The sequence below is a fragment of the Hetaerina americana genome, unplaced genomic scaffold (genome assembly GCF_022747635.1).
Source record: "Hetaerina americana unplaced genomic scaffold, ioHetAmer1.1.p SCAF_6, whole genome shotgun sequence".
NCBI classification, from domain to species: Eukaryota; Metazoa; Arthropoda; class Insecta; order Odonata; family Calopterygidae; genus Hetaerina; species Hetaerina americana.
In genome coordinates this window covers 5,168,778-5,192,265 of record NW_027287205.1, presented here as the reverse complement: position 1 = coordinate 5,192,265, position 23,488 = coordinate 5,168,778, and the positions used below count along the sequence as shown (strand labels likewise).

The 23,488-nt window shown below is 37.5% G+C and overlaps 1 protein-coding gene across 4 annotated transcripts in view; it reads left to right on the top strand.

Annotated features, from left to right (window-relative positions):
• The window catches only part of LOC139695049 (KH homology domain-containing protein 4-like), a 102,608-nt gene that overhangs the window by 15,449 nt on the left and 63,671 nt on the right, over positions 1 to 23,488 (top strand). For all 4 annotated transcript variants that reach the window (XM_071593650.1, XM_071593651.1, XM_071593649.1 and 1 more), the window contains exon 5: positions 21,348 to 21,682. In XM_071593650.1, the coding sequence (XP_071449751.1) occupies positions 21,348 to 21,682 (335 nt within the window). The remainder of the gene's footprint in view (positions 1 to 21,347; positions 21,683 to 23,488) is intronic.

Sequence of the window (23,488 nt, the reverse complement as noted above, 5' to 3'; positions counted from 1 at the left end):
GCTAGGCCCATTGAGCCACTACCCCCCAAATCATGGAGGGAGACATTGGTGTTCAGGTCGGCATTAGCCATGGCTCCGTGTAGGCCATCGTCTAAGATCACTGTGCATTTCAAAGAAAATTATGTATACGTTGTGTAGGATTATGAATCATCTTTATCTTTTCTTCTATCCCATAATGAACCAACCGAAATTGCGAATGCAATTTGTAAAAACCAAAAAGATCAAAATAAATCGTTTATTCTTTATGATACGTACCCAATTTCTTTTTTGTAGAAGGCTGTTTAGAGACATATGTTTTTGGTGACCCTCCTAAATTTTGTATCCCAGCATTATCGTTAAATACATAATCGGCATGCAGAGCCCTTGCCTTGTTAGGATGATGCAATACTTTCCCATGACCTCCACATCATATTTAGTCTGCTGTTTGGGACTTATCACTTGTTGAAGGCTCTCAAAGTTTCTGAATGAAAAACAAGCTGGGGTTTAACTTTTAAATTGCTGCTTGCATTGGCACAAAATAGCAGCGTGGGATGGCCTTTCATTGGCTTGTGGATGGGAAATGCATTCTCCTCTGCCGTTAAATGTGGATTGCTTCGGCACCTACTTCCAGAAGAGACCCGAGACCCATCGCAATCATAAACCTGCTGCAGCAGGCAACCCTCAGAATCGTATGAGATTCTTGAAGTTACCAATGAAGTTTTCTGTTGCCTTTGACTCGGAGCTTGCTGCTTGACCATGCCTAACGACACGGTGAATTGCGATCACCCATGGCTTCTTGTAAATACTTCTTCAGCCGTTGATGACCCTGTCATCATCTTAACGAGTTCAGCGATAATCACTTTCACCTTTTGACAAATGTTATTCTCATTAATAGTGTTGCAATGCAATTGATTTTCATTTATCTGTATGAGAAGCAATCTTTCAACATTTAACTTGGCACACAAAAATTGTCTGAACGCAAGGTTAGAAAAATGTGTGATTGCCACAATCATTCTTGGAATTCCCCTTTCCTCATCACTCGAGCATTTTGGGAACTCTTCTTTGATATTTTCATGATGATGTAACTATTTTGTGTCACCTGCTGAGGACATTCTAATGGTTGGGACTTCCTAAAAGGAAAAAAATATTTAAAGCAGTGAATATCGACAAGTATTAATTGAATGGTATTTTAATTAATACACCTCAAGGTTTCTGTGTTGAATGTGATTACATTTTGGCCATCTTCTCAAGCCATCCCACCTGTCTCTTGTGGCATTTTTTACCTTCTTTGTCTACTACTTATTGTTTTGTCTACTACTTTTGTCACTGCTGTCACAGCTATTTTCAGTTTATAGTGACTGAAATCACCTTTTTACATTCAATCAAATAAACTGTGATGTGCTAAGTCTAAAAATATGGAACATTGTCGGGTACATGTTTCAATGCACTCTGATCTCTGAAGGTCATCCCATATTTGAATGGGTCCCATTCCTCCGTAAAACTTAGTCAACAACACCTTTAAGAAAATGGCCTCTGTGTCCAGAGAATCCTTGGGAGGGTATTTGGTTTTTCAATTAATTGGCTTATAGGAAACATTCTCTCTCAAACCTGGAACATGAATTATATTGGTCAGTCGAGGCATGAAAGAGTAGTTTGAAAAGTTTTCGACCTTACAGATGAAAGAGGCATTTTTTTTCAAATTCATATTTATCTTTCAACATAGTCTTTTTTTAAGTTGATACACTTTTTCAAGCAATGGTCTAACTTCTTTTAACCCATTCAGATAGTAGTTGATGTCTTCTTTCTCTGCAAAATATGCATTTACATATGCAATAACCTCCTTGTCTGATTAAAGTCTATCCTCGTAAGCGAAACTTTAAGGTTAGCAAACAGGAAAGAGTCGTTGAAGGCCAGATCTGGTGTATAAGGTGAGTAGCCAACCAATTCAAAGTGTGAGCAGGTGCGTAGTTCTGAAGGAGAAGCACTTACTTCTTCAAATGTGGTTGTTTTTTGCAATTTTTGCCTTCAGAATGTCTTGTGATGATGCGCAATACTCATCCATTACATTCATCCATCAGGTTCACCCTTTGCAGTACACTGTTTTGACTGTTCTGTCATCTTGGGAGGTTATTAGTGTTGGATCCAAGTTTCATCTGCAGGTATGAAACGATTCAAAAAAGAAGACTTGGCCTTGGAAATGTTCATTCAAATGCTTAATGGTCCAAAGTGAGCAAAGGCAAAGGGTGAGGATAGCTTACGCATGTCCACTTTGTCAGTTGATATATGACGAACTCATTCTTTTGCTATGTCTATAGCCTCTATTATCTCTCTAAGCTTAATATGATAGTTGTCAAGTACCATTTGCTGAACTTGGGGGTTGTCACAGTTTTTGGCCATCCCAAACACTCATCACCAGCCACGTTTATATGCTGCTGCCCAAAATTTCACTGTTGCAAATGATTCTGGAGAGCCCTTGTACACAGCATCCAACTCATCTTTGACTTGCGTAGGCGTATGTCCTTTCAAAAACAACTATTCAGTGACAGTTTGATACTCAATTTGACACCCTTCTCACATAAATTCTCCCAACGATTCACTCAAACGATTGTCGAACATAAACTGTGAGAGTTCAAAATGACTTAAATTTGAGGGAGTTCCTTTCAAAGCTTGCAATCATTCCTCAACTTTTGTTGTTGTTGTACTTCTTCATCTTGAGGTTGGAAAGTTTTCTGACAACCCTCACAGAGTCGTTACATTATGCTCGACTTCATCCCACCAACATTTTTACAGACAAGTTTTCTGTTGGAAAAGAAATACTTAGTTATTCCACATATATTTTATTAAACACGACCTAAGTTTTGACTTACCAAGTCATCATCAGGTAAAGTACGGAAGACACAGAGCTTTATATAGTAGACAGAGAAGAGGAGGGGGAGGTGTTTCAGAAGTGGGAGGAGGGGAAAGAGAAGGGAAACTGGTGTGTTTGTTTGGGAGAAGGCGGTTGGATATGGCGTCTGGGTGGGAGAGGGCGATTGGGAAGGGCGTCAGGGGGGGGAGAAGGGCTTTGGGAGGTCCAGAAGGGGAGAACGGGAGGAATAAGTTAGGTCATTAACTAACGTACCCTAATGATGACTGTCCATTGAAATTTCTTAAGCCTTTTCTCTATAAATGCAGAATTTAGAAGTTTTTGTTGTTTCCCCTTGGAATTTCTATGTGTCTGTTAATGTTGGGACAATTTTGCATGCAAACTGCTTGGAATTACTTGTGCACGGGTGCATCAAACCTTGCAAACCAATTAGAATATGCAGGAGCCCTCTTACGGAAAAGACCTTTTCTTTGATTTCTTACCACATCTGTTCTTCTCCTTCTGAATCTCAGTTTTATCATTCTGATGTTACCTCTGCAGCTGAGGATACTTCAGCTTACCGTGTTCTTTTCCAGCCCAGGTTTAGAGTTTCCATATGTTTAATACTGGTGAATTTACTGTTAAACTTCTTTCCGTTTGTTTATCAGAGCAGAGCAACTACCATCCTCAGTTTCACTAGAACCTTGTCTCAAACAAAGGCTCTTGTAGAAGTTTTCCTCAAGTAATAATACAGTCTTGATTCAGCTCACGTTCAAAACTTATGAATAATTACTAATGATCATGAAATGTTGGCAAACCCTATAGAGGCAAGGTGGCATAAACTTTTCCTGACTGTCCAATCCCTCCCAACTTTTATGGTAAAACAATTGTATAGCACTCGATGAACACCATCTTGTCTAGTCTCACATTTTGGTGCATTGAATGAAGCAGGGACACATTCTACTGTTGTATGTGATTTTTATGTTGACTAGATATCTTATTATTTGTATTGCAGTATATTATGATAATTTAAATAAAATTTGTTTGACCATGAATTCAATCTATTTTAGTCCTGTTGTATGATTACAATGTTAATAATTTTTGTATTGGTGTTTTTAGTAGCAATTTTTTATGGCATTTCAGGTTAGGGCGTTCCAGTTGGTATGTATTTTTTAAATTTTTAATGTCACTTAATTGATGTTGGGATGAAGTGTACATTATAAATACTATTGTTCATGAGTGGTGCCAAGTATTGTTTAAAAGCTGAAGTTTGAGAAAAAAATATGGAAAACTTAAAAATTAAAAAAGAGGTATGCGTAAAGGAAGGGTATATAATGTGAGGTGGATGGAAGGTGAAGCCAACGGAGATGTGCTAGGAATGGTGGGGGAGGAGAGAGGGCTGTTCGGGGAGATCTTAGGAGGTGAAAAAAGTTGATGCTGGGTTTTTTTGCTTGGCAATGGAGTGCCGAGGACTGCAATAAATGGAAGGACGATAGGCAGGCGAGTTATGGGGATGAAAAGGATAGGCATGTTGGACAGAATGGGGGGAGAAAGTATTCCAAATTGAAGAGCGTTTGAAAAGTAATGTGGGGTGTCAGGATGGGTGTTTTTGGACAGAGGTGGGAAGGGTGATGATCAGTCATGGGCCCATGCAATGTCTCCCTTGAACAGTAGACTGCCATTTGTAATAATTCTGAGCAAACAAATATGTGCAATAAGTTGTTTTTGGAACTTTCACTACACTTTGCTGCCTACGTTTATTGTGGTACTACAATATTGGTCAGTGTTTAAGTGATAAATTCTCTATTCTATAGCTACCTAAAAACCTGTAGATGATTAAAATCATAGTGAGAAAATGTTAAATGATGTCATCATAAATAGCCCACTTCCTCTGCCCATATATTTCCAAGGCATATTTAAACCAAAATACTCACTTTCACGACTTAATTTTGACCCATCACGTTAATGGACAGCTATGTTTATACATCTTTCCCTGAAATGGGTTCAGTATGTAATTTATTAATGCAAAGCCTTGAAACATAACTTTTTAACTTTGTGAATGCAGGTAAAGTAAATAAAAAATAACTTAAGGCATAGAAATTTCTGTTATGGCTATTTCAAATTGTATGTTGGTTGCAGAATTACCCACCCCTTTCATTTACAAAGGTGGCATAAATAAAAATAGTGATAAATCATTTCTCAAGTGCCTGTACAAAATGACTTCATCAAGTATATTTTAGTAATCACTGGGGAGATACTTCTTCCCCGACCAGGACACTTGGGGTTGGCTCATTATATTCTTACAAAGATGTACTCTCTGGAACATGCAAGTTGTTATTGTCAACGATTTGTGCTGTTGAAGAGGTTTCATAAATCTCCCCACTCAATTTTGTCCATATGCTTCAACATTGAAGCGTGTTGAATGCGCAGTCAATGTAAGCAATTGCCATAAGTACAGTACAGTATTCATGGAAATAATTGAAATATGTTAAGCCTGCTTTCATTAAATGCCAGTCTAGTGCTGAAAAATCCATAGCTCATTTCCAACTAAAATTGACTGAAATAGGATATTTTAAGCAAAAAATAAAATATTTACTGCTTGATGAAAGTTATATCAACACAAAGCCTATTGTGTTTCTATTTTATGTCACCTTTTATCATGTGTTGAAGCACTGAAAATTAATGTTGATTGATACTTGTTCTTCACCTTCCATCAGCTAATGAAATACCTTATGTAATCCTCCTTCGACCTCTCTTGCAAATGTGATGTCATGCAACCAAAATTAGCCGTTTCTTCCCAAAAATATTTCTATCTGTTAGAGATCATTGATAAATAGTTTACCATTTTAATTGATTTTTAGATGAGCATTGGTGGGACACACCCTCGTTCTGTCTAGCGAGACACAACTTGACACCGACCCTGCATAAACCTGTTCTAACATTGTGGATGCTTTCCACCTCCCTTCATTCTATTCAAAATGTGTATTCTTTTCCTCCCCGTGCAATGCCTGGCTAACAGTCCTACTTCCATCGCTGTCTATCCCCAATAAGCTTGCTCTGCATCGATCTTTCCTGCCTCCTTTGGATTTCTCTCAACATTCCTATTTCCTCCCCCACTACGCCTAACACCTCCTCATTTGTTTTTCTTTCCGACCATTTTACCTCTTCCATTCTTCTCCAAAGCCATATCTCAAGAGCCAACCGTCATCCTGCTTCAGCAACCACGTTTCCATGCTGTACAGTACTGTCCATATCAAAGTTTTAACGTTGGTTTCATAACGTCCTTACTCAACTTCCATTATCAATTCCCATCCCTTGTGAAAGCTTCTTTGCCTAATGCAATTCTTCTCCCCTTGTCCCTGCTACTTTGACCATTTTGATCCAAAACACTTCAGAGGTAGGTTAACTAAGTAAGGAATGAAAGAGGCTCTAAACAAGTAAGAAGAGTGCACCATGAAATGTGAGGGTGGGCCAGAAAGTAAACTTCATTATGCTGAAAGAAATACACTGGAATAGATGCAGGCAATTTATTATTTTCATTTAAAAACTACATATTTCTTCTATTTCTATACATATTCGCCGAATAGACAAAAACATTTGTCATATCTTTGAATTGGTTTTTAAATTCCTTCATTGTAAAATTCCGCCACCTGAGATCGCAGCCAAACCATCTTGAAGTTCCTCGTCAAGACGAGCACCAACAATGTGGTGGTCTTAACGTTTCATGCATGATACCATGCTACAGAGTCGTAGAAATGTGTGGAAAACTGTCTAAAGATTTCATATATTGTAAAATACCAATTTTCACGAACTCAACGTCAATTTTCAAGTGCATTTCATTGTTCACCCCGGACAGGCATCCATATCTGTCATCATCGCGGACATTTATGTTGACTTTTAAGCAAACAACAACACTGCTGCACAACTCTTTGTCACTCATCAAGGGCACAAATTTCGGAATGAAAAGCATCAGCTTTGAAGTTTTTCCAGTAAAATACTTATCACCGAATGAACTTTGTATTTGGCGAGAATTTCAATTGTATTGTTCATTTTGACTCGCTATTGTTGGTAATCCACAAGCAGAGCAACCTTCCAACCGCTGCAGCTCGAGGCGTATTAACATGTATTGTGTGCGTCAATACAGTGACCATTCTGCTCCCTCCACTGGAACCAGGTCTACACGAAAACGGAGATTACTTCCTGTGCAGCCCTGGTGACATATTGAGACATTTCATACCTGTTTGGTCAAAGGCACAAAATTCTACATTCGGAAAATAACAATGCCCTTACATTTTCAATTCCCTCATCATCACCCAGGGCTATTGCTAAGAGAAGTCATTCTTCTTCATAATGATTTGCAGCCAACACAACTATAGAAAAGACTGAAGCACTGCTACACTGCTGGATGTCACTCTTTTATCATGCATGTTGTTATCTATCTCTAATGCAGGCTGATTAGTTTGCTAGGGGTTTATGTTTATGCCCCTATTTCCATTTGTGTCCACCTTGGCCTGAACTACAACTCTCAACCTCCATTTAGGAATAGTCTACTGAATTTAGTATTTATGTTGGGAATTGGAATGACAAATAAATAACTGGAAAAACTTGACGTGAATGCCATATCCATTGTAATTCTTGCTCTGCACATATCAAAGGAATGGTATCATGACCGTCATGTTATCATTTGAAAAATGGAAACAAGAGTGTAGTCGTTGTAATATTATGAAAATCAAATTTTTTTAAATTTTGTTAATAGAGTTAGATTATCCAGTCCCTAACAATTAATTGTAATACTGATTACTATTTACCTAAAACTGCAATTGCTTGAACGTGCACTTAATTTTGCACATCTTGATGGCCAAAATATTGGCATATGATCACATGTGCTTGCCTTCTTTTCACAAGTGGTGGTAAAACATCTGTACTTATTGCTTGAATATGCACTCAAAGTAAAAATATGCAGGACATAATGCTAAAACATTTGCCGGTAAATTAAGGCAGAATTTGGTTTCTGATTTCATCTTGGTTGCTATTCGAATTAAACTAATCAAAATTTTGAAAATTGAATCAACTCATTCAATTGAATCATGAATCAAATATAAAAAACTTTGCAGGTCCTAATATGTAGCAACTTTATTATCAAATGGAAATATTCATTAGTTCCAATTTCGCTCAGCAAGTACAATTTATTCAATTCACCTTCTGTAAAATATGATGTGATGGTTCTCTCAAATTATTGATGGCTCATTGAAAGTGATAGAAATAAGTATTCTGGAAAGTAAACTAATTGAACTTCCAAGTTTTTCACCCAGCCTGTACACCCTGTGTGCATTCTCTTTTGAAAGTACAAAATATGTAGGCCAATATTTCCCGTGAACTTTTTCATTTAAAAAAAGTAATTTCCCTTCAGTATAATCACATTGATGCCGTCCATGTGGAGTAATGGGGCACTGGCTGTATGCCCTGAGTTCATTTCCGGATAATACCCTTGGGCACTTTCAGCTTCACCCAAACTGTGGTTTGTTGCACACCAGATAGTTCTGGGAAATCATTGGTGACACAGGCAATCGAATTGGTCCCCCCTGCTATCCTGATGTGTGACTTTACTGCGCCATCTAGATAAGTATTAAGTGAGATCTTCCCTTTCCTATCAAAATTACCCATTGCTTTTGTTGGTTTATCCCATTCATTTAATTCTAGCAAGTATTTGACATATCAAGTAAAGAGACAGACAACGTATGAAAAATGTAAGTGTTCCACATTGAACTTGGGACTTCTTAGAAATTAGGCATTGCAAAACTGAGAAGTATAGCATAAAGGGTGCTCTTTCTCAATTCAGAATTGGGATTTGCCATAGTTCCGTTGCTATTAAATCTCCCTAAATAATAATAGAGATGATTTTAGTTTCCCAACCGATGCACTTATACATAAATCACTTGGTCTCAAGTGATATTATGGGTTGGAAATGAGTACGTAAAAGATTTGACTGCAGAGAATGTGAGTACAATTGGGTGTCCTCTCAGTTTGCTGAGTGACTTTATTTACCACACTACAGAGTAATCACCCTAACTTGCATTAGTCTTAGGAGTGAGAGTTCATCTTGGGTGGTGTAGGTTTATGCATGTTTGCTTTCTTATGTGAGTGGAAGAGCTACCCCTTGTCTACAAACAGTTCTCTCTTTAATTTAAGTGTCCAAGACTGATATGAGCAGTCACTTGCCACCCAAAGAATTTTGGCCGGACTTCCACTTCATTGGAGTGAGGTGTCCGCTATCGGAGACAAATCAATCATTTATTTTGTCCAAAGTGTTGTTGTACAAATGTAGGACACGTCAAAGAAAATTATACAGTTGCAAATTGTAGTTGTAGATGTTCATTGACTGAGCAGAGCATATGTTTTAACGGATATTTGCAAAGTTTTTTTTTAATAGTGACGTTTGATTGAGAATCCTCACATTGTCTGGTAACTTATTTAAAAGAATGAGCCCCATATTTTTAGGCCCTAGTGCTGCATTTTTAGTTCTTACAAATGGTTGGTGCGGTTTTTTTTAGAGGTTCTGGTATTATAAGTATGATAATTTTCATTGCTATTGTAGAATTGTATGTTGCACTTAGCACTAATGATTATTGTATACATACATATACATGAAAGAAGTAGAATGTGAAGCTTTTTAAAGAACTTGGATTGATATATGCATTAATAGATGCAATGCACATTATTTGAACCGCCCTATTTGTATTTTGAATATCGTACTGGCTTTTGGTGAAGAACCCCAGGAGGTGACACTCTGCATTACATGTGCATGGAAATAGCCACAATGCACAGCTGTTATGACATCATTACTAACAGTGTGCCTGGTCACTCTGATGGAATAGCAAATTTTGCTTAATTTATGACGTAACCTGTCGCTATGAACACCCCCTAGGTAATTTAGTATCTATTTTAATGCCGAGGAAGTAAGAACTGATATTTTGTGGAATTAATTTCCCATCAATATTGATGGTGATGTTAGCTTTGGGCTTATTTTTGTTAGTATAGTATACTGAGCTGGATTTATCCACATTGAGGGAGAGGGTTGTATCACTCGTCCAGCAGAAGTGTGTCATGGATCGACTCAGACATGCGGTTGATTCAGTCAAAATTAATGACCTCATCCAGATGCTGATTTCTGATAGCAATTCATTGATAAGGGCACTCTGCGCTATCCAGTATTTTAATTCCAATCTACACACAAGGAATTGGGTGCCAAAGTCTGATTGGAATGAAGTCCTGCAGGAAATGAGTCGTGAAAAGTATGTACATATGACTGGAGAATATGGAAGGACTGGCAGTAAGTGTAGAAAAGGTGTTAGTCTCTTGTAATACTGAATAACCACTGCGGTTACAATATTAAGTCTTCATGTTTACTGAAATATTTTGCATGCACGACCTTGGCCTATAAACTATCTTGTTCACTGCGTGTAATACTGAGACTATTTATATGCCATGTACGTTATATCAGGATTTCAAAATTTTGTCATCACAGCTCATTTGTTACTTGGTGAAAACTGTTATAGTGCCGCATGTTTCAGAAATTAGAATATCAGCGAAATGTAATATCGGCTTTACAAAATGTCTTATATAAAATTGAATTAGTATTTGCACTTTTAAATTGATTTCTTCATTCCAAGTTCATTTCTATGTTAAATGATTAGATAATGTTAAAGTTGAAAAAACAAGAACTTGACTCTTTGTCACCTAGTATCGCCAAATGTACCACAGAATGGGAGAGTCAGAAGGGACTTTAACTTTCCAAATTTTTCAAAAATGCCAAATGTAAATCCAAGTTTTAGATTAACAGAATCAAATCTGAATACTAAAAAGGAATCCATTTTTTCATCAAATCTCAATTCATCCTTTCACCATTGTGTTTTGAATCTTGAATCCTTTTCCTGAATTTGTTGGTTAGTATTTGTTTACAAAAGAAAACATTGAGAAAAATTACTGCTGGATGTTTGGACGTTTTTATTGAACTAAATTTCAGTTTCATACTATTTATAGTTGTATGAATTTTTCATAAATTTTGCCTTTTTCCTGTTCATGGTTTCTGAAGTGGTTTCTAATCAAATCTAAACATCAACAGTAAATTAAATTGAAAGTATCTTTTTTATTAAATTAAAATATTCCACATTTGTTTTGTGGTTCTGATTGTGTAGATTTTTTGCCTTTCCAAATACTGTTGTTAAATGAAAGCTTTAGTGTTCGCTTTTTCAGACCATTTCTGTCACTATGGCCCCCTCTTGGGTCAATCAAGGTTGGGATCGTTATGAGTTTATGATGATGGGATACAAAATGTTTCCAGTAAATCCTAATGTGGGCTGGATGTACAGTTATAAGACTGGGTCTACGTAACTAAAAAAAAAACCTTGAAAACAGTAATCAACCCGAAGGTCGGTTTGGCAGGTAATGGCAGTGTTCACCCAGTACTAAGCCCGATGGCGTGTGAACTTCACACATCAGGGTAGGGGGGCCAGTTCCTTAATACACTGTGCTGGTTATGGTTTCCCCGGAAGTTTTGATACCCAAACAATCACATAGCTTGGGTGGAGCTGCAGGTGCCCAGAGAGGCTGGCCCGGGAATCAGGCCCTCTGGTCAGTAGTCCAACACTCTACCCCATCGACTACCGTGACCTGCCATGTAACTATAAATGAACATAAAATATTGTTTCCTTTAAAAATCATTTTATGCCATACGTAATTGTGCCAATGTGAGAATCAGTTGAATGAATCAATTTTGGGTTCATGGCATCAATCACTTGAATCATAAATATGGCAAAATGCTAGAAACAGAATCCCTGGCAGATTTTTTGCTTCAAAATGAAAAATTTTTAATTGAATCTGAATAATGATTTTCTCTTGGCGCCCACCAGGCAATAATTCACGGATGATGTTAAAGTCTTAGCATGCCGTCACACACCATTGGCAAATTTTGGTGTGACCTGCTCATTCCTTATCTATGGTATTATCAGTGGATAATAGTTAAGGTTTTCTTTTGCAAATGGAAGGACTCTGAATAATATTATTTAGCTACCAAAGGAAACACTTAATGAAAGTCGACAATCTTGGGTGATGATTATTCTTGGCTTGTGCTGTTTTTCATGATATAGTAAGTCACCAGACAATAGTATATATTATTTGAAACTATGAGCCAAAGCCACAATGGCATTCTCTTCCTGGGATAGATCATTGTTAAAAATGTTATGTTCACCTAATTTTGGACTGCAAGATTCCTACAAACGCTACAGTTTTCTGTGGTTATTCCAGGGCTATTCCAGCCTGGTTTCTGTTACTTCATTCTGTGTGATAAAATACTTTGCCCAACCTCATGTTTGCTTTTAAATAAATATATAGTAACACTTTTATATGTCATTCAGTATTTAACTGGAAGTTCATAAAAAAACTATTGGATTTTTTTAAAGTTCAAACTTTATTTACGTGAGATTACTTGATGCCTCTGCTTTCATTCTTAATAGTTGATCAATAATCGTAAATCTTAACAAAAATTGGGCTCCCCACTTCACTGTCATTGGCCATGAAAACCTTCCAAGAAATGATTGTATTCATTACTTGAAGTAAATGTATTCAGCCGGTCTAGGTAGGTTTAGATAGATGCAGGGACTAATTACTGTAATTCTTCTAAGCATAAGTCTGTGACAATGCTGAATACCCTAAAGCCACACGTTACATGTTATTTTTTAGCTTTGTGTGCTTTCTGCGCCATGCACTCCTTACTACATGCCTAATCTTTTCCTCACTCTACTTGAATTCCCAGCATTCTCTCTACTCTCAACATAGTCTTCAACGTGGCATTGCATTCAGTGTACTCTGCACTGTTTGAATTTCTCTCAACAGTCTACTCTTTTCTCCAACATTTATTTTCCTTTTGGTCCATGTTATTTGTAGCATTTTTCTCCTGATCTTTATCGCAAAATCATCGAACCATGCTGGTTCTTCTGCCTAAATGACCAACTTTCAAATGTGCTCAGTATAAAATTTCTAATTCAGTTCTTCTTCTTCTGATATCCCAACTACTTTGTCCTTCTTTGTGCAAAACACGTCCTCAGTAAGTCAAGCTCACTCGCCTTAGAAGCAAGGATGTAACTAATGATACAAGTTAGTTATGTGCATGGTTCGCTTGGGGTACATTCTGATTCTCGGAACAACAGGTTGGCTACTCTGATGAGAAAATCGTGAATAAGCCTGGAAAAAAAATGCAAAATGACGTCTTTCATTAAGTAACGAATGTACATTGTTGTATTAATCAGGCAAAATTGAGGGAAATTTGAGGTGTTGTAAAAGTTATCATGTAGATTATTAATAGATGCATTTTTCTTGTATATTTTCAGAAAAGTCAATGTTTGCAAAAGTACTCCTAATGTTTTGAATAATTATGTATGTTGCAAAAAAATGTGTGATCTTATAAAATATATATGAAATGAGAAACATGAATATTACTTTCTTCTTCTTCTCTTGAAAACATGAATGGTAAATGCATGGCCGTTGGTGATTTGATGAGAGGGAGTGCTCATAGGTGGGAAGGAGGCAAGTAGGGTTTTCTTGAGAGTTCAATTGAGTGATCCCCTCCTCTGCTCTGTAGTACTTTGACATTAACCTGGCCAAGGAAATCACTTAAGAGGGGGAATAAATTTGCTGCAGAGGGAGTAAGTGTTAAAGAGTACATGTACGTTGGATGAGAGTGACAACTTTTGGTTCTGGTTAGTCCAGGGGTCAAATGCTTTATGGCCCTTGGCTTTTACATTTTCCCCTCCAAATTGCTGTTAAAGCACATCTCCTTCCTCCCACCTCTCCTATTATCCTACATGGATTAAACCCACCCGTGCGCTTTGAAGTGTTGGCATTTTTATCCCGAATGCGTTATACCTCTTCACCTTCACCCCCCTCATACTTATCAACTTGCCTCTCTTCTGATGTATTCATTAGATTGGCTGATACGAAGAATATTAGCATATGACGATAAACATTAGGTCAGCCTTATTTCCTCTAAAGATTAAAACGCTACTTTTTTCTTCTATTAAATTGCTTTAGCATTATAATTATTTGACTGTGTTATATTTGTAAAATTCAAAGTATGATATGAATTAATCTTGTCTATCTTTCCGTGGCTATCAAAATTAATTGTTAGGTGTGTGTTTTTTGAATTTATTGGGAAACTTGAGTGAAATATTATACATGTTTCATCCATATCGGTTGCGGATATTCACAATGAAAAACTTATTGCATTTACTCTATTACATCATCAAGGTGACTGCAGTTTACAAATTTGGTAATAAAGAGCAGCACACAAGTTTTCTCAATGAAATCGATGCTTACCCGAGTGGCAATTTAAAGTTTGTATGTAATGTGTATGATCAACATCAGATTGAAGTTGTCAAGAATTTTTTAATATGTTTACCCATCTCAGTCAGTGACAGAATAACATTTAATTTCATGGTTGCATATCAATCACCTTGTGTGTTAATTCTGACAGACAAAGAGATAACATTTTCAGAAAACTTTGAAAGGCTAATTTTTTCAGGTTGAACACAATTGTAAAAGTTAAGTTAAAAGTTAAAACATCAAATGGTTGCTTTGAGGAGAATCAGTAGAAATTTTTAGGTGCTGTGGTTTATTTAGCTGTGCATAATGGATGAATCAGCATCTCACGGTGAGGATTCTGAAATTTTCTTGTGTGCATGCAGTGTTAAGATGGGTTTGCAAATGAATGTTTACTCCTTTTCATCTTATGTCCACAAACTGCCATTTTACTTCCAAAATATGTTTGTGACTTTCTATTCCCTAGAGCTCATGGTGGTCTGATATTGTTGGAATCTTCAGAGGAAATGTTGCTATTTTGTATGCAATGTATTGCCAGTACATTTTAATTTCCCTTCTAGTCATCAAAATTACTTCCAAGATCTCTAGATTATAGATCCAGATGCAGCAGAGGTCTTCCATTGATAATTGAAGCAATTTCAAATAATTTTACTTCTTATTTTTAGCATTGCATGCGCATGTGATATTGAATTTTACTTTTAAATGTAGGCTTTGCTGAAAGTTGTTTTTAGTTTTTATATGTTGAGTACTTTTTGTAGTATTGCTGCTTTAACATTGAGTTGCACCAAAAATCAATTTTGCTGTACAAATAAATGTGAAATTTTAGAATTATATCGAAAATAACTATATTAGCAAGATATGCATGTATGAATTTGCAAAAAAATAGCAAATATATGGTGGTGTATATGGATGAAAGTGATCGGAAGTGTTTTGGACCAAATGGGTCAAAGTAGTAGTTCAAACCTAAGGAGAAGAATTGTGCTAGGCAAAGAGGCTTTGACGAGGAGGAGGGAGTTGATGGCAGGGGTGTTAAGGAAGGATGTTTAGGAAAGACTCGCAGAAACTTTGATATGGAGCATAGTTATGTATAGGGTGGAAACATGGTCACTGAAGCTGGATGATGGACGTAGATTGGGGGCCTTGGGGGGAACGTTGGAGTGGAGAAGGTAAAATGGACTGATAGGTAAACAAACGAGGAAGCACCAAAAAGGTTAAGGGAAAGGTATGGTGGGCGAGCAGAGGGGATTGTTGGGAGAAATCACGAGATAAGCTGGAATAATGGATTGAGAGTGTGTTGATCGGCATTGGGATATTGGAGACTGTGATAGAGGGGAGAATGTTAGGCAAACGAGGAAGCAGTTATAGGAACTTGATAGGGATGTTGGACAGGATGAAGGGAGGAAGTACCCAGAGATGAAGAGGGAATTGTTGTAGAGTTGGATGTTGGGTTGTGTTTTGTTTGGAGAAACAGAATATTTATTTGGTTGTGGTATTCATCCAAAACCAATAATATTTAATAACCGAATAAAAACTATTGATAATAATATTGATGAAAGGGGAGAGGGGTTGATCTTGAGAGCCACAATCCATATTGAATGGATCCACATTGGATTATGACTTAATTTGATTGCCATACTTCATCTCAATGAGGCAAATGCTTGGAAATAATGTGCATATTTGGAAAAGTTTAAGGTCAAATTAAACGGAGAAATGTGCAGCTTAATGTAGTTCCATGCAATGTGATTTCAGTCTTCTGGCTTAATTATCAAGCTCCTCTGGAGACCTGATAACATCTCTTTATGTACTGATATACTATGATATCATCCCAATTTTATTGCTTGAAAACGTGAAGTAAGTGACATTTTTATTTGCTTATTGTTCTTATGAAGGAAATTTAATTAGTAGTTGTACAAAGAGATTTTCGCAGGCACAACTAGTTCATCACAGATTGAAAATTTAGGAACAATCTAACTCAAGGAATCAAAAATGTTCCGAGGTAAAGTCGTACTCAATTATTTTCATGATAGTAATTCAGGGAAGTCAAAGAAATCTGTGTCACAATTCTGTATTTGTGAAATTGGAGTAATTCATTTCAAAGATAAAAATACCACTAAACAGACATAATTAGATGATAACACATATCAAGATGAAACTTATTCTTTTATTTACCATAGTTGGATTTTTATATGGTCTTGTTTTATGCTTCTATCTAAAGGATTTCAGTACCTATGTCATTTTAAAATTACTATTGTTATTGGTGCAAAATACAAAATTAAATCATAACAAATTGTAAGTTGTAATGATTTAAAATTATTATTTTTATTTTTGGCAAACATTGTATCATTCATCGTCCAATAAAAGTAGATGCTGTAGATTCAACGTTAATAAAAAGACTGAATTTTTGGAATTACTCTTCATCGGAAGTGTGAGGAATTTCACGTGCTGTGTCATCACTATGTATTTGGGAATCTGAAGTATTTTGAGTACAGTAATTCCAATCGTATTTGCGACTACTGGAAGCCCACTCTGTTCAAGCCTTATGTCCCTAGCCTTTGTAGGCACATCACTCAGCAATAATTCCTCAATAACACTTAATTTGTATTTCATGGAACATTTGCACAATAGTATTTGTTAAGCACTCTTGACAGTCCAAATTAAGTGCATTCTGAAATCTTCCCTTTGTTGAAAGCTTGAGTCATTAGAATAATAGGATGAATTTGGATTTGAAAACACTTTGATTAGCTTTGATCTTTTTTTTTTCTTCAAGACCGCAGCTGATTAGCAGATTTTGGTTGAATGCCAAGGCAAAGCAGCATGATGGTGCTTTTCTAGTTGTCAAGCAATAGTGTTGAATAATTGGGAGTTTTAATTTGCCCAACCATCTTTTGCAGGCATGATTTCCCATCCCAAATTGATTATGCTTTAGAGGCAACTAGATTTTTTTCAAGCTTTGTACATGATTGACTTCAAATGTAATCTACTCCTTTTAATCATTAGTCTTTTATTATTAATAAACCTATTTCCAGATGCATCCCATTAATCTGGTTATCTATGTGAATGATAATTTTACCTCTGTTCAATTGAGATTGGAGTTAAACTTTTTACTCTGTTATATGATTTTCATTAGGTAATATTTCTGGTGCTATTGCTGGCAAAAACATTATTTCATGCACAAAGAAGAAAGTGGAGTGGTTAGAAAGCTGTGGTATCAATGGCCGCTCGAGGAAGTCGTGGCTAATTTCAGTTATCATATTGTGGTTGCCTTGTGCATTTCCTTTCCATTCCCCATCCCATTGTCATCTTTTACTCGGTGTTAATGCATAAACCTTGATCTCCCATGTGTTGCCAAGGTGTAGCAGGAAATGGGTGGTTGATAAAAATGAACGTGTCCTGGGTGGTACAGGGAATGAGCATGTGTTTGTGAAATGTCTCAAATTCCTATATTTGTCATCAGATATGTATATTAAAAAAAACCATAAACACAGTAATCAACCCGAAGGTCGGCTTAGTAGGTGATGGTAGAGTTCACCCAGTACTAAGCCCGACGCCGTGTGAAATTCACACATCAGGGTAGGGGGGCCAGTTCCTTTCCCTGTGCCAGTTATGGTTTCCCAGGAAGGCCTGGTACCCAGAAAATCACATAGCTTGGGTGGAGCTATTATCAAGGCTTATATATTGAGAATCATTTTGATGTATTCCTCACTTTTTATCTCAGAAATCCTCTCAAGTTATGTGTCATATGACAAAGGATTTAAGTCTATGATAAATGGGCATGTGAGATGGAAATTGAAATAAGGTCAATAGATGAAGGTATGACAACATGGAAGTGACTAATATCCATAGAAATAAAAGGCTGTTTTTTTAAATTATTATTTAATAATCTATGATCATTTTCACTAAAATAAGACTAAAATAATTCACCAGAGTATGCCTTATGAAGTGAAAGCTAGTTTTATCCATTGGCAAATTGATTGGGAAATATAAATTAGAAGTAGTATTTCCAAAGTTAAAGGTTGCGTTAAGTAACAAAATGATGTGAAAGGCAAGGAAGTACTGTGTGTGAAGTGTATGGAATGTTACAATAGGCTGAGATGAGGATGAGAGGTATGAAATGTTTTGAGTTAAAACCTGTGGAGGAGCATTGGAAAATATTTAGGAAATTTTTTGGTCGTAAGGATAAACTGAGCTTCTTATGATCTCTTTTTAGACTGATTATAGCAAATAATATTTCCTTAAGCCACAAAAGCTTCTTTACACCACGTATGAAAGTAAAAAGGGGGGTGGGGATAAAATTGAGAATGGTGTGGTGAGGTGAAGTTCAGAGGTTGTTTGGTTTTAGGAATTGGAATAACCATGTGTTGAAGAGAATGAAAGAGATGTAAGACGATGATGTCCACATTCGCCATATCTAACTTATATATTGGAGAGGCTACAGAGACAATGAAGGAGAAAACAAATGGAAGTAAGATACACTGCATTAGGTTTGCAGAAGATATTGTGACCTTGGCAGAATCCGCCAAAGATAGGAATAGAATGCTCAGAACCTTGTCTACAGCTTTGAATAAATGGAAACTGAAAGTAAATGTGAAGAAAATTAAAGCTTTGATAGTTTCTTTTGAACAGGACAGTACCCCCTGTGAATTTAATGATAGGGGAATGGATGATAAGCCAAGGATATGAGTTCTGCTCCCCCTGGGGATGTAATTACAAGGGACAACAGATGCACCTCTGCAGTGAAAAGAAGGATAGCCTTGACAAAGAAGGCTTTTGAAAATAAAAAGAATCTTTTAGGAAATAAATGAAATTGAAAATTAGAAAATCCTTATTTGCAAAAACGCTTATTTGGACTATATTATTGCATGGATGCAAAACTTGGACATTGGGTTTAAGGGAAAGGGCTCGGGTTGGAAGCAATGGAAATGTGTTTTTTAAGAAAGGTAACAAGAAAAAGATGGACGGGCAAGAAAAGCTACGTAGAGGTGTCGAGAGGAAAGGAATGGAGTAAAAGAGATGGAGAAAGGGAAAATAAAATTTGTTGGACATGTTCTCAGACAACAACTTCCTGGAAAATATAATGGATGGAAAAATAACAGGGAAAATAGGAAGAGGAAGGCCAAGAAATAAATAATGTAGATTATATGAAAAGTACAATGAGAGTGGCAACATGCAATAAACTGAAAAGAAGGGCAATGAAGAGAGAGACATCAATGGCTGCAACGACAAGGCTCCCCCTTGGGAATATGTTGAGTGAGAATAATTTGGGAGGGAGGTGAATCCATGAGATAATTTGGGGAGACAATGAGGAGGAGCAGGCATGCTTGGGAGCAAAGCCATGCTGAAACGTGTAAAAGTAGGAGAATGGCAAGGAAAGTGATGAGAGGAAGGAACAGATTTGATATGCTGATAACTTTGAAGGCAGGCCGCAGATTCCAAAGGGAATGCACCAGGTAGCAAATGTAGAGAGATCTAGAGCCAAGAGAAAATGAGCACCTCATTATGTGGCTATTCCCTATGCAGACCAATCGGTCTATCTTTCATTTTAGCAGTCCTCTTCATACATTCCCTTCATTCGGGTAGTAAGATTACCTTACCAGTTAGGTTTTCGTTTAGTATAGTTTACATAAAGTTTATGACAAGCTCAAGATTTAATTGTCTTGTAATGATGGTAGCAAATCCTGGCCATCAGAATGCTCCCATGTTGGCACTTCAGGGTAAATCCTGGCTGTTTCGATAGGGGTGGTGTTTGTCATGTTTCTCTGTGTGAAATATGTGAACTCATCATGGGTGTGTTTTTTTTATTCCATGTTTGGGAATATTTCTTTCAATTGTTCTGGATTCCTCCGTGCCTAATTTTGATTTATTTCTTCAGGTGGCCTAGGAGTCACATCCACTGCCATAATGCCCCTATTTTATCAGCTTCATTCATTTTTGGTGTTCTTAAGATATTGTTCCACTCTCTAAGCTGAAGTGTTGTTCCATTTCACATAACCCCTCTACAGTCGATCATTTACTTGCAAATGAAAATCTGTTGACCTCTTTCACAGTTGACATTTTGTTGATATTTTAGAGTGAATGTTTTTTGATATTGAGTGTCTTGTGTCCAGGCATGGTACAATGATTTCATTTTCTTCGGGGAAAAACCAGGATTTCAACCTGGAAATTATCATGGAAATCAAGGTATCTTTTCTCCAGAGTGACCTTTAATTGTGCATTACTGGGAAATACGTGAAAGATGCCCTTAAGGATTTTTGATTGAAATTCAGTGTGGTAATTCCTGTAAGATAACTGTGAAAAGAATAAATACTTTTCCTGCTGGATTAGTGTTGTTTTTAGGATTGGTTAATGGATGCCTGGTCTCCACTCAACTTAGTTAGGCACGTCATGTGTTGGCCAGGTGATACAAAAGGCCAGGATTCCCCAGTCTCTCCTCCATCATGGTTATTGTCTGAACTCTAAATTATTCAGCGTTATAACAAGGGAACGGTGGAAAAGTAGTGGTAAACAAGTAGCAGCTTGCCACGATCCCAGGTACTTACAGGTCAAATAGATTTCCTGAGAGCAAAAGAACGACAAGTCATTGTATGTGCATTTAGCTAGTCAATTTGTTGCAACTAGTTGGGGCTCCTCCTCCCTCCCTAGAAGCTTCCTAAAGAGAGGAAGGCGGGGTCTGGCAGTGGATGCTGAAGGCTTCTTATTTTTCAGATGATGTTTTTAATCCATGGAGAGTTCTGGGAATGGTGAGTCTTGATGGAATTTTGCTGGGCACCCTGATGCACAACACACCTAAGGATAAACTCATCACCAGCACCACTCAAAAGGAAACCATCATAATCATGTGCAAGCACAGTTCTTGTTGAACTGTGTTTTGTACTTCTCTGGACCGTGTACGCATACTGTTTCCATTGCTCGGTTCCCATGATCACCCGGACTGTTAGTTAATATCCCACTTAAGCCTAATTTAGCCGTGTCCGTACAATTTGACGGAAGGCTGCTTCTTCCGTTTCTCTCCGCTCCACTTCAAGACCAGCTCCACCGTTGTTGTGATCCCCTCGATGGCATTTCCCTCCCTCCCCCCGCAAGTTCCCTCTCCTCGTGTGCGTGCGCAAGGCACAGGCGGGAGCAACCCCTCTTATCTCCTCATCCCTTCCAGTGGGCGTCCATCGCATCCACGAGATAATCCAGCAGCACATGCAGAATGAGCAGCCGCAACAGCAGCCGCAACAACAACAACAACAACAGCAGGTGGTGGTGGCACAACAGCAACAACAACAGCAACAACAACAACAGCAGCAGCAGCAACAACAGCAGCAGCAGCAGCAGCAGCAAGTGCCAGTGGCCGTGCAGCATGCACAGCAGAACCCCCCTCCGCCCAGGCGGAGCACCAAGTTCCACAAGTTTGTGCCAAGGGGGGCAAATGGGGTCCAGCAGCCGCAAGGGAGCCGACCCCCGCCTCTTATGAGCATACAGACTTCGATGCCGTCTGTGGTACACAATCTCTTCTCTCTTGTTCCTCTCTCTCTCTCTCTTTCGGCCTCTCCACTGCCCTCGTCTCTCTTTCTCTCTCTCTCTCTGTGCCACTGTTTAGAAGCTGTTTCTGCAATTGCGTGATACCGTGCGCGTTGGGTCTGAACGTGTGTGCATTTGCTGTGCTGAATGGGTGAAATGGGTTGTGCAAGTAGAGGCTGTGGGGGAAGTGTCGGGAGACAGATGTCTGGTGAGATTGTTTTGTGGCATTAGTGTCAAAGCGTGAGATTCAAATTTGCAAAAAGAGGGCATTATTAACTCCAAAATAATACAAAAAAGTGTTATACAAAGAGTACAGAGCTTATTGTGATCGCCAGATAAATAAAATGAGTATTAAATCATTTTCTCATAAATTAAATGAATTTTAAAGAGGAGGGGCCTGGTATAGAAAGACCTTAGCACCTTAACATATAGGTCCATTCTTTTTGCCATCTTCCAAAATTCCATCAGCTGTAGCCAGAGTATCTCTTATCTATGGGTTTTCTATGGGTTTCAACAATGATTCCCCTAAAGGAATTTAAGAGTGATTGCTGTTTTAATCATTGCCGTAGAATGTGAAACATTATTTCATGAACTTATTTGAACAATATTCAGCCTGGTAAGGTATCATTATAAAACAGTAATATTCTAATTGGAAAAGCAAAGAGTTTTCTTTCATTATTAATTATAGCCTTCAGGATTTCTTCTTGCGCAATACTTTGCCAAGGATGCAATGCACACATTCAATTTTCACACTTCCAGAAATCAGGCATTTAGTTTAACTGAGAATTTTTTACGTTTTAATCGAAGGGCTGACAATCATCATATATAGTCTGACATCTCTAGGCTGGAAACTCTGCTTACACAGAGAAATAGTCTCCTCTTTTGTCATGAAGGATTTCCACCATGTTGTGCCTGAAACTGTGTCATCAATAATTAATATCGCTCTGCTAATGGGAAATTCTTCTTCAGACTGATAAATGTGATAAATGACTGGGGAAATCTATTTCCATATGAGTAGAATCCTTTCATTGCAACTGTCCATGTTACTAATTGAACAAATAATTCTCCTTGTTTCATGGGTTAGGGAATTTCATCAATTCAGCACAAAGCATGAGTGTATTTTGCTTAATATAAATGACTCATTCTTCCCAACTTCGTTTCCTCTCGAGTAATTGCCTCCGCTTTCCTCGTCCTTAACTGGTTAGTTGATTCAGCTTTGAGCTTAAATCGCAGCAGATGCATGAGAGTCTGTACCGTGTAACTCCATTCATCCTCTCTCTGCTTCATTTCTACTGTTCCGCTGCGACACAAAGCATGTTTATCCCCCAAGTAACTTGAATTCTAGGACTTTTAAATGGGATCACTCAGATTTTTCGGTCATCAGCAGCTGGTGGTATCATGGAAGATGTTTTTCCCAAGCTCCCAAGTTGAACAAAGGTTTTAGACCCTCTAGATAACTACATGCATTTGTCTTTACACTAAAATATATTATGTAGTTTTTTTTTAAGTTATAAGAGGTGGTGATGGAGTCCTAAGCACACACATGCAGTAGCATGTTTAGTTTTTAAGTCTAGATGAAGGCTAATAATGTTTCTTTTGAATACACTATAGGCATATTAAGTGGTCATTTGTAATTCTTATCACTCATAATCCAGTTGTTCTCTCTCATTAATAGTGTGGATTCAATTAATGCCTTTTACAAGGTCTTATTCGAAATACAGTTTGACTCTCTGCATAGGATTGACATACCAGATGCCATTCAGGGCCAGGGACATCGAACAGTGC